The sequence below is a fragment of the Betta splendens genome, chromosome 11 (genome assembly GCF_900634795.4).
Source record: "Betta splendens chromosome 11, fBetSpl5.4, whole genome shotgun sequence".
Lineage (NCBI taxonomy): Eukaryota > Metazoa > Chordata > Actinopteri > Anabantiformes > Osphronemidae > Betta > Betta splendens.
Genome location: NC_040891.2, coordinates 7,946,194 through 7,961,811, shown reverse-complemented (window position 1 = coordinate 7,961,811; position 15,618 = coordinate 7,946,194). Strand labels below are relative to the sequence as shown.

Sequence of the window (15,618 nt, the reverse complement as noted above, 5' to 3'; positions counted from 1 at the left end):
CGATTTCACACGAGTGGCTTTTGACAAGCAAACGTGAACTCCGATGTCTGTTGAAGAGTAACAGATTCTTTGCCTTCAAAAGTATCAGCTTCAGAAATGTAGATAAAATGTTGTTTTGTTACATGAGGGGGATTTAATTTTTCTGGGGGTCCAGTAGTTCCACAGTTCCCAGATGCTTAATGTTTCTGTTGTGCCACTATAAGGTTCACCTGTTACATTCCCATCAACTGTATTTGGAGTTTATTAATTTATTTACTAAACAGCGTATGGTAAACAGGCTAGCTACACGTTAGCATTTTAGCATTGCTATTGCAAACAAATGGCACCACTTTGCCTCGAACAGCTTCACAGAGCTGCTGACGGGGCGGTTTACTGTTAGTGCACTTGACACACAGCTTCCTTCTTAATGATCACTATCGCATCCTTTCATCCTACGGTAGCATCCTGTCCGACCCAGTCAGTAGCGGCGGCTTTTAGCCGCCCGAGGCAAAGACAGCCCTCATCACCGAAGGCTGATCATCTCATCTCCCGTTCAAGCAAGTGGTTTGGTCCTCTGCATCAGCGCCTTCTGAGCCGATTCAGAAACCTTTAAACACCTCTCATCATCTCATCTTGTTGCTGATTTCCTTCCAATTGATTTTCCTCCTCCTGTTTGTTGAACCCCGCCCCAGGAGGTTGGCGGAAGCCCTCTCCGTCTCCTGCTCAGCGTATCTCTACGTGAATGACATTTATATTCTTAATAATAATCCTTCTGCGTTTTTATCACTTACCGTAATGGAACTAAGCAGATGTGATGAGTGGAGGACCATTTAACAGCCATTGAAGTGCCTGTGTAATCAGGCCCTTCCCTCTGCACGCTGTCTGCTGCTGGCTCCGAGAGGCTGGTGTTTGGCCTTAAACTGGTAGATCCGATCTCACTACAAACATCAGATTGCACAAACAATTTATACGCTTTTTTTGCCACATACTGTTTGCATCTCGGGCGGCAGTACGTCAATTTAGAGCCTCATCTTGTACTTTACTGGAGCATGAAAGAACATAAAGGCGAAGGTGCTGATGCCTTGCCGTCTTTCACACTTGCCAGGCTTTACAGGAGGGTTATTTGAGCTCATTTGACTGCCCTTAATATTCTAGTTGTCAGCTCCCTGCTTTATGTCTGTGTGGCCCATTCCCTGTGTACATGGCCGTCCGAACCAAGCATCTGTGCGATGTGCCTGACATCCTCCGTACAGTACGTGGACACAGCGTCTAATACAGTCTTGTTCTTGCCGAGCTGAAATGAGATGGCCTCCAGCCAGCAACTTTGATCCCAGACAGCCTTTTCTGATTGAACGGATTACTCTACTTTAGAGCTGCCCGTCTTTCTGGCTGGTGATATACAGCCTCGCTTGAGTTTTGGGACCCATATTGACATGGATTTTGGCAAAGTCATTTGTAAATGTAGGTCTGCAAGTGCACCGCTGCAGCGTGGCGCCGTTGGCCTCACGCTGCAGTCAAGGCCTTTGCAGGCACAGTCTGATTCGGAACTCCTCCTCCCTTTTTGTTTATGTATTATATTATGTGCTGGTGATATTTGAGCATATCTAAAGACAAGAGCTCAAGGATTCTTTGCTTTTGTAAATTCAGGCCAACTTCACCATTGTATGGAGAACCTTGAACTATTATTTTTGACAGGGGCTGCTACTCCGGACCCGGGTGTTGGGTAGGTGCATGTTACGTAGCCACTCCATTATTAATGCAGGGGTGTTTGTGTTTGCTTGTTTCTGTGCCACCTGATCCTCCCCAAGGGATGCATTTTTAATGACGCGGGAAAGGAGAGACGCGCTTTTTCAGGCTGGTCACTCGCCACACAGTGGGCCGTGACATGAATCACCATCCAACCCCCCCCACCGCCTGCCTCATCTGGACCCCGGCTCGTGATATCATCAGCGAGGCGCCAGTTTTTATTGCAGTAAAAAATAAAAAAACTGCAGGAAACAGTGACAGGATGTTCTCACTGTTGGCTGCGTGGATGCTGAGCAAAGCTGCTGCACTGTCACCGTGCCCTCGGTTATTGAGTCCGGAATATGATTCATGCGGAATATCAGCTCTTAAAGATAATCTTAGGAATATGTGGCACACATAAACATATCACACAGAGATTTAAATGTGCTGTGTAGAAATATGGCCCACTCTGCTAAGTCATTGTCACAGCCTCATGCAACATGTGGTCATTGTGCTCCTTCTGATCTCTGCCTCCCACAAGACGTGGCATCAAGCAGGGCATTGTCTGCAGCCATTCACTTGTTTACTACAGTATGTTAATCTCTCTCTGGCCTGGTCTGTTGGTGGGAGTCATGGCACCCACACGTATTGTGCCACAAACAGAGTGAGCTGCATTCTTTGGTGATAAAGCACAACTGGCACAATTATGCAGAAGCTACATCTCGGGTTAAAAAAAGGAAACGCTGACGCGTTCGATTCTAGCGCTCCCCACGTGTCACTGTCACTTCCTCAGACCAGGAATGATGTGCTGCGCGTCAAGATGACAGCCAAGCTGGCCCCACATTATCTTTATATAGGTTCTCTGTTTCTCTCCCCGTCCTCCTCCAATCTACACGTCCTTATATCTGTCAATCTTGGCCTGCTCCTGCAAGGCATGAATTTATTTCCATCATCAGCAACTGTCCCCTTGATAGACACTTTCTCCAGCACCTGTCATCTTAACCATGGTTTTGTGTGTGTGTGTGTGTGTGTGTGTGTGTGTGTGTGTGTGTGTGTGTGTGTGTGTGTGTGTGTGTGTGTGTGTGTGTGTGTGTGTGTGTGTGTGTGTGTGTGTGTATGGGGGGGTTACACAGGTAGAATTAATGGCATGTTAATGTCCTGATATGCTGCAGTAAAAGCAGCCTCTGTGTGTGTGTGTGTGTGTGTGTGTGTGTGTGTGTGTGTGTGTGTGTGTGTGTGTGTGTGTGTGTGTGTGTGTGTGTGTGTGTGTGTGTTTGTGTTTGTGTTTGTGTGTGTGTGTGTGTGTGTGTGTGTGTGTGTGTGTGTGTGTGTGCGCCAGGCTGCAGCATTTCTCCTGGGCTTTCCTGGCGTCTTATTGCCCTGGGCAGCAGCCACTGTCTGCAGGGCCCGGGGTGAGCGACAGCGCTGGCACTGACACAGAAAAAGAGCCCGGTTTAATGCCATCAGAGGCTGTTGGCCAGAATCCGGCGCCATGCTGTGACATCTCAGGCGGGGACTTAAAGGACCCTGGGGTGAATTGCGTCTAGCCTGTTTTCATTTTCTCTTCCTTATAGCTCCCATACTGCCTGTTTCCCTCTTCAGTAGCCTCACTGTCTGCGTCTGCGTCTGCGTCTGCGTCTGCGTCGGCCCATGAGTCACGCAGGTCGTCCTGTCAACGAGGCTTCATTTACTTCACTTGCATTTTCTATACCATAATCGAAAGCTTCATGCATCTCTTCCTGCCATTTCTTGGTCCCTTTGCCTTCAGGTCTTAGCAGCGTCTGGTTTCTCTCTCCCAGACGCTGGGGGGACTTGAGGCTAGCCCAGCGGCTACGCACTGACAATATGAACAAACAAATGAATAAAATAAAAAGACTGCTGAACTGCAGACACAAGTGCTGTCTGGGTTTCAACACAAGGGGCCTGACTACTGAGACATCACAAAAATATGTGTGTTGAATAGATACATGGAGAAATGACAAAATGAAGGTTGAGATGCTGAATTTTGACCAGTTATCTAAAAATAGTGGATTTACTTTCTACAGACACACACGTTTTTAAAATCCAGAGTAGTGTTAAGCCGGAAAGAAAGTGCAAGCAGCATAGAAGAATATATTTACATGCAAATGGTTGCGCTTTGTGCTTAATCCTCTAAAAGACAATTCCAGTTTAATTCCAGAGGGGCGTCTGCGTGCCCCATATTTAGTGGCCAGACTTGTGTGTAGCCGATTCACAATTAACCACAATGGCCTGGCTCAGCAGACACCCGCCGCACTCAGCTCCAGGATTTAGACAGTCCCTCATCATCTAGGGTTTGAACGTTTGATGGATCTGCTCATTCTGTAATGTGGGTCAATAAATTACTGTCACCTCAACCAAATAACATTATCGCACCGGTTCTTTCTCCTCAGTTATAGGCCAGTAATGCCTTGTTTGGTGGTGTAGGCAGTTACCATGTCTCTTCCTGTTCATCTCTCTTTTATATTTCTTGCCAGCTGTCCATCTTTTTTCCTTTTCTAGTTCATCTGTCTCTCAGATATTTTTGACTTCCTCCCCCTTGTGTTTTCTTGGCTTTCTCCATCACGTCTCTCTTCTCTTCCCTCGCCTTCCTTCCCTCTCTCTCTCTCTCTCTCTCTCTCTCTCTCTCTCCGGAGCGACTGGCCACATGCTAATGTGCTCGCAGATAGCAGATAGCGCACAGGGACTGGGAGCCCATTAGAGAGTGTGCTGACTGCCAGTGGTAGCATCACACCCAGGGCGTCCAAGTGCCAGAGTTAGCGTCCATCAGTCACGCGTGGGCTTTCAAACGTGTGTGCACAGAATTTGAGCTTGAAATTCCTACAATGCTGCACCCGTTTGCACATGTATATGTGGGCTGTGTGTTATTGCGCGCTTTCTTGCATGCAAGCGTTAATAATGCAGAGCTGTTGATCAGACTGAAAGACTGACGGGGAGGTCATGGATGGAGCTCACGCAGCCTCACAGGGAGTAAGGAGTGAAATCCAAGCTGGACAGAGTCAACCTACATCAATGTGTCCCAACACTGTCCTTCCATTAGACTTTTTATTCTAACAACATTCATATATTGGTATCAGAAGCCATTACTTATTGTATTTTTCTTAACTTTTGCCAGCGGAGATCTTTCTGAGCACACAAGTGAGTGACATAAATGTGGCTTCAGGCTTTAGTCGATACGTGTGATGTGACATGGCCGCTTTATCGACCTCCGCTGAGAACGCCTTTCCCTCTTTTATGCGACTCAAAGAGGTCGCAGCGCGGAGGAGCCGGCGCTGGGGCCTGCGTCCTGCACAACGTGTGGCCGCGCGCTGTAGACCTGTGCGCTGACTCATTTCCACGACACCGCAAATAGAGATTGGCGCCCGTGCGCGGCATCTTTGCCTCGATCTTCGCCTCCAGGAGACGGCAACGGAGAGCAACATGTGGCAGGTGTGGTGCGTTTAATAGCAGGATCCCGGCCTGTCTGTGCTCCTGCGCCTACTGTACATATCCGCGTCTGTCGAATGCATTCTGCAGAAGCCCTGGCTGCAAACGGGGCGACTGCACCAACGCCCCCTCGCTGCCTCCCCTCCCTCCCTCCCCCGTCCACAGAGCGGTGGGAGCGTTTGGCCGGGACGAGATGTGGAGTGACAGCTGACTCTGCAGGGGGGCAGAGGGTCCTACGAGGACCACGCGACTTGGAGGAAGGGAAGGCGTCACAGCCTTGTACTTGTCTGTTGGCATGTTGCTGGTTATTGTTGATTTGTGGTTGTATTTTGGCTCCGTTATAAAGGTTTCCACTGCCTGGTTGTGTAAATAATGTATTGGGTGGACTGAGAACATAAAAGCCCTTATTGACTCCATGTATCCATATTCACTAGCGACCTGTTTGGTGCGGTGGGTGAATTTTACAGCTCTTCATCTTTGATCTGTGTAATTTGAACAGCCTCTTCATGCCCATCCCATAATGCTCGCTGTGTCTCAGGTGTTCAACACCTACTCCAATGAGGACTACGACCGACGTAACGAGGAGGTGGATCCCGTGGCCTCCTCCGCAGAGTACGAGCTGGAGAAGAGGGTGGAGAAACTGGAGCTCTTCCCAGTGGAGCTGGAGAAAGGTGGGAAGGAAAATCTAAGAATATTGTGTCGTAACCCCTAGACAGAATCACCCACAGAGGGGGCTGCAGTGTTTTTAATCCAAGGTGTGATATTCCTGCTTTCCATTACTGGTCTGAGCCTGTTGAAGGCAGTGATTTCACTAAAATCCCCACAGATTATGTAGAAAAAAAAAGATTCATAGTTGGGATTTTAGTTCCTGTTTCCCAGTATAAGTGACAAAGAGGTGATATTCTACCTTCCTGATAAAGTGGCCTGTATTAAAGGGGCTTATAATCAGTGACTAAGTCTTCATCCACTCCCACGTCCACTGTTATGTAATCCCACAAACGTGTGAATAACCAATGCAGAGTGAAAATGGACAGATGGGAATTTCCCATCGAGTGCAGTATATTTTGCGTTTGGATCCAACCTGATGCTCTCATTACTGTCATTGCATCGCCTAAACCTCCTGGTCTTCTTCGTAGACGAGGACGGCTTGGGCATCAGCATCATTGGGATGGGGGTCGGTGCCGATGCCGGCCTGGAGAAACTGGGCATCTTCGTGAAGACGGTCATCGAAGGCGGCGCCGCGGAGCGAGACGGCAGGTACAGCAGTTCACAAGGTTCACAACAATTAATCGGCTGGTTTGTTTCACAGGCGCTGTCACGTGTGTATCTGTCAGATTTAGCAGCACAGGCTTCAGATCCTCACGTTGCACATTATTTTTATTTTTCGTAGCCAGTATCTCAGCGCTTTGCGACATGAACCTCACAGACAGACAGCGGCAGAGGAGATGAAGGCCTCCACAGCAAACATGAAGTGACTCCCTGAAACTAAACCATTTGGTGTCTGTGTGCGGCTCAGGTTCCCCATAAACAGATTAGGGATAGAAGGCACAGCCTCCATTCAGCGAGAACACTAAGTGACACACTGTTCGCGCTGCAAACCCACTTGTTTGCAGTAGGTGTGTTTTCTTCAGGGATTATTTTTGTGCTTTCATGTAGCAGCTAGTTCTGCTGCATCCAGCACAACACGGAGACTGAGGTTAGTTAAAATGCACCGATAAAGAAACTGAGAAAGAGAGTTTTTCTACTGGCATCATGGGTCTGTTGGTCAATCAGCAGAGAGGCATCTCTAACAATGTCTTAGCAGTGAAATTCATCTCGGTGCAGGTTCATTGTGTTGCATGATGCGAGCCTCCTTCAGATGCTGTAAACAAAATTATCTTGCATTATGAACCTTGGGCTCAGCTCACGTCCCCAAGATGGATTTCACAATAAACCGTGATCACAATAGGAAAGAAATAAAGCGCCGGCTTGGATATGAGTGGATTGAGAGTAATAAATGCTGTGTACGTCCTTCGGTGTCACACACACACACACACACACACACACACACGAGGGGGAGCGATTTTCTTCCATTATTACTTTTCCAGCTGTAGGGCTCTCTCTCTCTCGCTGAGTCACACTAACAAACCACAGACGGCTGGTTGCAGATGTGCTCGAGTCCTTCGTTTGATTCGGCTGCAGTTGATGTGTTGGTGTCACAGTTACTGTGCATTAAATCCTGCTGTACGTTCCTTCATCCAGGGACTAAAGGCAGCACACATTTCTTTCTATTTCTTGGTAACATCAGGCAAATAATTGATGCTCAGATTTCAGGACGTGTAAGTGTATTTGAATGTATTGTGTGATATTTTTAGAAACATGCTTGAGGCACATTGCGTTCAGGTTAAATGGAGCCTGTGGTGCTGTTCAGTGAGTGATACCTCTTATCAAAGTAAAAGAAACTCCTTCTGAATAGCACCTATTATCCTCTCAATTATCCAGAGTGTCATCAGAATGAGACACTAGAATGAGGTACTTGTGGTGATTTGACTGGACCTTTTTACACAATAGAAATGTCATAATTGCCTGTGATTAAGCTGTTAAGAAGATTGAAGAGAAGGTAACGAAGAAGCCTGCAATTATTTGCCTGTTATTGCGTGGACTAAACAGAAGCAGAGTCACGCTGGAGGCCAAGCTAGTTTGTTGTAGGCCAAAATATAATGAGAACGACTTTGTTTTGTATTCTCATCTAGAATATTATTTAGAACCGTGTTTAAGATGCATATTTAGTAAAGATGTCTCAGTTTCCCTCGTCGCGAATCATGGATCATCAGGAGTTTCCTCAAAGTCCAGAACTTATCTGACCTCTGGAGTCCAGGGCAGAGCACAGTCGTGCTGTTGTGGCCCGGGGCGAAGGGGTTTCCGGCCTCCGAGTCCTCGTTAGCCCTTCTGGACGGGTTTGAGCCTCATCTCTTCTGTCTCCTGGTTCGGGAATAGTCTGGAAGCACTGATGTAGAAATTTGTGACCGCAAGAAAGTCTGACTCTGCTGTAATTTTGAAAATAATGTGAATAAGCAAGACAGTCCAGCGAGGTTCTCCCACATCTAACGCATGGATATTTTGATGTTTATCCGTGTGAAGTAGTCACTTTCAGCTCAGAGGGTGAAGAATCAATATCATCTCTACAGTAGATTGACCACAGAAGTCGCTCTAACAATTTTTTCACCAACTGTTGAATGATGCTTTTCTCCGTTTGTTTCTCAGGATCAAAGTGAACGACCAGATTGTGGAGGTGGATGGGACCAGTTTAGTGGGCGTCACCCAGAGCTTTGCTGCTTCCGTCCTCAGAAACACATCGGGAGTAGTCCGGTAACACACACGGCTGTTTGTCTGGATGTCTGCGATGACTTCTAGCTCCACTTCAGTCCCTTCACTGGAGCGCTCACTGTAGATGCACAGAGCCTCAGGAAAAGCTGGAGGCTGAACACAGACTGAACTGACACTGTTTGCTTAACTAATATTGACAAAGGTGGTTTTCCACAGAACAGGATGCGGGATATTAGGTGAGGCAGCCTTGAAAAGATTCTATTACCTGTCAAAACATCGTGAAGGTACAAATAGATTAATATCAGAAGATACACAGACACAATACTACTGTAGACTACTGTATTAATATGCAAGATCCACCAAATGTTCTCAGCCTCCTTCTAATATTAGGAGCCCTGCAGACAGCATCCAGAACCCAGTGCAAAAACGCTCCTGCGCCACACCTCATCCTCAGCTCCAGCTGTGCCAGCATCAGTTGGAGGGAATGAGTGTGTGTGTGTGTGTGTGTGTGTGTGTGGCAGCCCCACAGCAGAGGAACCAGGGCAGGCTCCCCATGCGTGCGGAGGAAGCCTGTTTCCAGGTCAGCTGCTCCTCAGGCCTCCCCCGCTGTCCGACGGCTCGCCGGAGCCCGGCTCAGCCCGGCCCGGCCCGGCCCGCTGCTTTTCCTCCTGCCCTTCAGTTGTTGCTTCACATGTAGATCAAACACGCCTCTCTGCTGGAGCGTAAGGCCTTTTCTACGCTGCCTTCAGAAAAATACAAAAGGGCTCTCAGGAACTGAATTCACTTGATTAGACCTCCTCGAGTCCACCGCTCTCCTTCTCCCCCCTCAGTCTTAAACACACATACACATAGTGACGGAGCCCCTGCTGGGTTAGAGATTTGCTGGAATCGGCCTGAGAAATTCCTACCCAGCGCTGCTTGGTTGACTGTATAAATTCATAGTGATTTTGCAGCAGCGATATTGTTTGCAGTGAAGTCAGAGCGGAGGGGAAGCATCGTGCCTCTCTCTGTCGACGCGTGATCAGGTAAACAACGCTTTGGGATGCACGGCACAATACAATGACTCTCTGTCACGCCGTCAGACGTGTGCCGTCAGCACCGTTTTCTCTCTTTCATGTGCTGCTCGTGCATTCGGCAGCTCAGAGGCGCAGCCCGCGACTTTCCCCATTCAGTTCGGCGCCGGGCGAATAACGGGCTGCCTCGACAGGCCGACTGCCTTCTTGCATCGTTACGCGCGTCCCCTCTCGCAGCCCCGCCCCGAAAACGTCAGCGGATGTCGCTGTCATGGCTGCGTGGCTGTGGGCCCCGTTCTCACACAGCGGCTGCTGTTAACACTCACCCCAGAACACAAACGTGCCACAAATGAAAGGACAGAGACGTCTTTATTCATGTCTCATACAGGATGCTGCCATATAGTATATATACTGTATATAATAATTAAGGGGTAATGTAGTCACAGTCCAGCGCTGTGTGTCTCACGCGGCCCGTGTCGTTGCAGGTTTGTGATTGGCCGAGAGCGTCCGGGCCAGCAGAGCGAGGTGGCCGCTCTGATCCAGCAGACCCTGGAGCAGGAGAGGAGGCAGAGGGAGCTCCAGGAGCAGCAGTACGCCCAGTACGACGCCGACGATGACGAGGTAACGACACATTGCTGCGATGCTGACACTCACCTAAATTAAGGAAGGGATTCTTTTGACCCACATCAGAAAAGGTCTTCATATATTGTTTGGAGCACACACACACACGCACGCACGCAAGCACGCACGCACGCACGCACGCACGCACGCACGCACGCACGCACGCACACACAATAAGAGGAGCTCCAGTCCTAGAAACCATCACTCAGCATTTTCCCCTTTCTCATTCTGCTGTTTACTCACAGCGTGTTAATCCACCAGACACTGTGCGCAATATGTGCAATACGTATGACCTGGAGGCAGATTCAAATGATTAATATGTATTTATTTTATAATGACAATCAGGATAAAACTCCAGCTTCAACTTAAAAGTCAGCTGTGCCAGTGATCTCTGCAAAAGTACTGTATGTAAATAAGAAACTACCAAAAAAACATGACACCAACGCATCCATGTCATATTACATAGTTACAGAACCACTACAAAGATCTATTGGGCAATATAAGAGGCTCATCAATATTAATGTGTCTATAAATAATAAAAGGAATTCTCACTGGGTGGGTGGGAAAGGAGGTTATTTCTACCTTTAAGTGCCGCCTGGCTAAATTTGACAGGCAGCTCTTTATTGCTGCTGGATCCCCAGAGATGTTCCTCCAATTACAGTAGCAATACACACAACGCACACGTCCGCCTGCTTGTGTGTGATTGTGTGTGTAATCTATGTGTAAAATAACACACGTGTGAGCATTTATTGGCGATTAAACGCAAACACACGCGCAGGGAACGCATGTACAGATGTGCATTAGCACATTGATTTACTGAGGATGCGGGGACGTCTTTATGGGACGTGGTGTAATAATTAACTCCATATCTTTAAATTCGATCCAGTGACATTTTGAGAGCACTGAATTTACACCCACACACTCATGATGCATTTAGACTGAGAAATTGTGTTCAAAACTTCCGCTGGCTCTTTAGGCCAAAAACCTATTCAACCAGTCCATTTTCTGTAGATCCCAGGCCTAAAGGCTGGTGCCAGCATTCGTCATGACAAATGAAAGCATGAATACATGCTTTTTGATCTGCCTTTCTGCAAGATGGTGATTAATGTTTAATAAAAAGTGACATTCAGATTTTGCCAGCACATCTTATCTGGCTTATTTTCATAGGAATGAGTGGGGCTCACAGATCTGTCAGAAGAGTTCCTAAGGTCTGGGGCTACTGAGTGGGTTACCTACATGTTATATAAGCAGTGGCATTAAAATAGCATTACTTATGTAAAGTAAAACGTGGAAAAATGGAGGCCGTGTGACTGGCGTTCACGGACGGCCTGTGATTTCCCCCACAGCAGACGGGAGAGTACGCCACCGACGAGGAGGACGCGGCGACGGCGGCGGCGGAGGGCGAGAAGAGCATCGAGGTGTTCGACCTGCCGGAGTCGGAGGATGTCTTGTCTCCCTCGGAGCTGGACGCGACCAAACTCTACCAGAAGTTCCGAGAGGTAAAGGAAGGAACAGATAATTCACCTGAAGGCAGAGGTGTCTCTCGTCTGATATCGGCTAATGTGGATGATTAGGGGTGTGAATAGCAAATCAATGGGGGGGGGGTGCGTGCCAGTGTCTGCTTTAAACACCCAAGAGGAGGCGAAAGAAACATTATTTTCAACAGACATCTATTTGTAAGGCAGCCGTTCACACCGGCGGCCTCTGGGGGAGGAGAATCTGATGCACAGCTCCACCGCCGCTGTAAACAGACCCCTCCTAAACTCTACCGCTAAAAGCTATGAATAAAGGCGGATGCATGTGCCAGCTCCGCTTCAGCTCTGTGACACATTTAACAAATGGCTTCAGCTGCTCCGTGGGCTCCTCAGGGGGTAGGGAGGGAAACTTGAAGGTAATCTGTGGCCCCAGGATGTGTACTGTACATTTGGTCCCTTTTCTCCAAAGTACGGCTTTAACCTTTTCGTTTAAAGATCTTTTTTTTTTCCATTTGAGACTAAAGGAAGCAGGAGGCTCTGCCAGAAAGGGATCACTTCCAGTTCTGCTGTATGTATTTAATAAAGATAGTCTAAACAGTTTGTTTTATTTTCTTTAGCATATTGTTTTTTTTATAATATTTAGAGGAAGATCAAATCCCATTTCATGAACAAATAATGCAGCTTCCTTTTTGCTTTATTTCTTTAAGCCTCGCCCTTGTTTCCCTTCTTCAATATTGCTTCCATTCCTCCTGTCTCTGAAGCTCAGCCTCGACTATCTCGCTATTTATTCATGTGTGTATTTCTCCTCCTCTGAGAGTGTGTGTCAGTGCCAGGGCTGGGTATCTGTCAGCCGAGGTCGACGCCGGTCGCAGGGAGCATGCGCAGCCGCGCATCTCATTATCTGACCGTCCCCTTTTTTTTTTTTTTCCATTCACTATGTGCTCTCGTCCCCGCCTCCGGTCCGACAGCTTCAGATCAAACACACAGTGACTGAGGCCGAGATCCAGAAGCTTAAAAGCAAGGTAAGACGTTCCACCTGTCAGGACACAGGGAGTTCGGACAGTTTGGGGAAAAACTATTGTTAATTATTCTGATGAATCTGAGACTTTAAAGTTCAAATATAGATATTTTTGCCTTTCTGTAATCTGAAATTTTAGCACTTACAGTATATTAAAGCATCTTTACAGACTGACTTATCTTATATATAAAGCATTGTGTGATAGTATCATTGAGGCAGTTGCAGGTTTTCTACTGCTCTGGCATAGATGGACAACGTTGTGGTCCCGTCAAGCGTGCAGTAATGTGAAGTTGTGATTCCGACCCGCTCCCCGTGCAGTTGGCGTCAGTGGAGAAGGAGAAGCAGCGCTGGGAGAAGGAGAAGAGCCAGCTGAAGGCCAGCATCGAGGAGAACAAGGAGAGGATGCTGAAGCTGGAGAGCTACTGGATCGAGGCGCAGACCCTGTGCCACACTGTCAACGAGCACCTGAAGGAGGCCCAGGCTCAGTACCAGGCGCTGGAGAAGAAGTACAACAAAGCCAAGAAGCTCATTAAAGACTTCCAGCAAAAGTGAGTCCCCCTGGTGATTTTAGCCGGTGGGCAGGGACTCATCGTGGCCTCGTGACCGTATTCAGCTTCAGGAAACGATGGAGGCGGAGGAGGTGAACGTGAGGTTAAGGCTGCTGTGACTTGAGTCAGTCACGGACTAAAGTCAGATTTTAAAAGTTCTCTAAAAGTGTTCTTGGTCATCATCAGTTCATTTATTACCTAAAATAGCTTTGCTCTGCATTTTTGGCTGCTACCGCTACTGATGCTATCACTAATCAAACTACAGTAGATGTTCTGTGGCTTAAACTCACTTTAGTCTAGAATACTATTACTCTGTTACGCTCAGTAAACAGAAGGAGACAAACAGAAGTCAGCATTTTCTGAGCTGTGGTTATTTTTAAACCTCTGCATTAGCATTTGAACAGTGGAGGCTGCTTCAGCTCTGCAGCACCGCTCCTCTGCTTTTCAGTGCATTGATCTCTTTGGTCAGTCCCATCACATCCTCTCCTGCTCAGCTCCGGTCTGACTGCCTCTAATTAGCTCTGGGCCTTCAGGCCAAGGGGAAGCTAACTGAAGCTAACAAACCCTGCTGGCCGATCGTTAACAGGAGACTCTAGACAGTCGCTTACCCTGGAGAAAAAGGGGACGTTGGGAAAGTACAGCATTAAGGATTCTCAGGGATGCTTTTTTTGGGCAGAGGTACATGACATAATGGCACATTGACCCCTCCGCTCCCTTATTTTCTTTTCCAGAGAGGTGGAGTTCATCCAGAAGGAAGATGCGGAGAGGAGGCGGCTGGAGGAGGCAGAGAAAGCTCACCTGGCAGAGATCCAGGGGCTGCAAGTCAGGGTAAACCACATCCATCTGTATTACATAGGAACACACAGGACTGTACTGTATGTCTGCAAACGTTAGCATTTCATACATTAACTGAGACGTGACTAGACATCGCTGGTCTCGTCCCCTGGGAAATGCAAGATATTCACTGTAAAAGGAGAGAGAAGCAGCATCACTCTATGATGCCTGGCTTCTCTCTCTGTGCACTTTGTGACACACACGCATCTTCCTGCTCCCTGGACGGCGACAGCGGATGGACTTGGTGTTCAGGGGCCTACGGATGGGTCTGATGTCAAACCCTGCATTGATTTTCTGCTTTCCTCGTCTTAAAACATGACAGTTGTGTTGGTTTCCACCCAACTGTCTCCTACTATTGTTCTGCACACTAAGCACTGCATGAACGGGTGACTGGTGCGTTGCAGCACAGACTGGGGTCGAAACGACACTAAGCCATAATAAATGCGCACTTGTCCAACTCTGAATGATGCGATCCTCAGCAGCCATTATTCACAATTAAGCGTCCAGCGCCGATTAACTGACTGCTTCCCGTCCCGCCACAGATTGCAACGCTGGAGTCGGAGCTAATGCAGCTGATGAAGCAGAATGGCATCCAGGTCAACAACAACAACAGCAACAGCTCCGACAGGCTCCGCGCTCGGCAGCACAGCCCCGACCGCGCCGCAGCACAAGGCAGAGGTCTGTGCGTGAGAGGGTGCGGGTGGTGATGACGTTCCAGATTTAGAGGAGAAACACGCAGATCCGCTGCTTTGCCAGCAGTTACATTAGATGATCAATAGCACTCTGCTGTGCGTAATGTGGATCTGGAATCCAGCAGCCAGTGGCAGCAGCTCAGTTTAGCGCAAAGGCTGTGAAAAGGGAATCTGAGGTAACGAAAGGGAAAAATTAAACATAATAAAATAATAATAAAAGAATTTTTACAGTAGTTCAGCGAATGTAGATCATCCCGTGTTCAACACCTTGCTGTCCTTCTGTACATTACAAATCCTCCTCTGCCTTAAGCTTCACACACTTTGACCTCTGAGCCTAGCTTCACTTAGGACATCCGCAAAAGTAATCCCCTTTGAACATGTGTCGAGCGCCGCTCCGCTTTTTAAGCTCCGCCCGCTTCATCTGCGTCTGTCGGAGCAGAGTGTGTGCGCCGCGTTTGATCGTGTGCACCGCGCTGCGGATGCGATAACCGGTCGGATCTGCGCCGACCCTAATGACGCGGGCCATTATGCAACGTCAAAATGGAGGCAGAGCGTGTGGGAGGAGAGGACGAGGATCTGCTGTAACCATGTTGTGGAAATGTAAATGTGTCGTCTGACAAATGCTAATTGGGCGATGAAGTAATTGTGTTTAATTGTGTAACGTTTAATTCGAGAAGCTGACGGAAAACACGCACAAAACTGATATCACATAGCATATTCTTGGCTTCTCAGTCTGAGTTGTTTCTGCTTCGTTATTTTGGCTGCAGACCTGACAGAGGCCTCCTCCCGCTCCCCCAGCAAAACGAAGGGCCACAGAGGCGTCGTCAGAGACACCATCAGCTCCGCAGAAGGAGAGGTTGGAGCCAAAACACACATTCACAATTCACCTGAGCCGGTCAACTTTAAGCCCGCTCCTCCCTGAAATATTGGCTAGATGTGATGTTTACGGATGTGACTCTCCTT

At 48.0% G+C, this 15,618-nt stretch overlaps 1 protein-coding gene across 6 annotated transcripts in view; it reads left to right on the top strand.

Annotated features, from left to right (window-relative positions):
- The window catches only part of ppp1r9a (protein phosphatase 1, regulatory subunit 9A), a 28,707-nt gene that overhangs the window by 7,939 nt on the left and 5,150 nt on the right, over positions 1-15,618 (top strand). For all 6 annotated transcript variants that reach the window (XM_029167088.3, XM_055513039.1, XM_029167089.3 and 3 more), the window contains exons 3-12: positions 5,687-5,819; positions 6,285-6,405; positions 8,392-8,496; positions 9,953-10,088; positions 11,435-11,587; positions 12,532-12,585; positions 12,900-13,129; positions 13,861-13,957; positions 14,506-14,641; positions 15,423-15,511. In XM_029167088.3, coding sequence (XP_029022921.1) covers positions 5,687-5,819; positions 6,285-6,405; positions 8,392-8,496; positions 9,953-10,088; positions 11,435-11,587; positions 12,532-12,585; positions 12,900-13,129; positions 13,861-13,957; positions 14,506-14,641; positions 15,423-15,511 — 1,254 coding nt within the window. The remainder of the gene's footprint in view (positions 1-5,686; positions 5,820-6,284; positions 6,406-8,391; positions 8,497-9,952; positions 10,089-11,434; positions 11,588-12,531; positions 12,586-12,899; positions 13,130-13,860; positions 13,958-14,505; positions 14,642-15,422; positions 15,512-15,618) is intronic.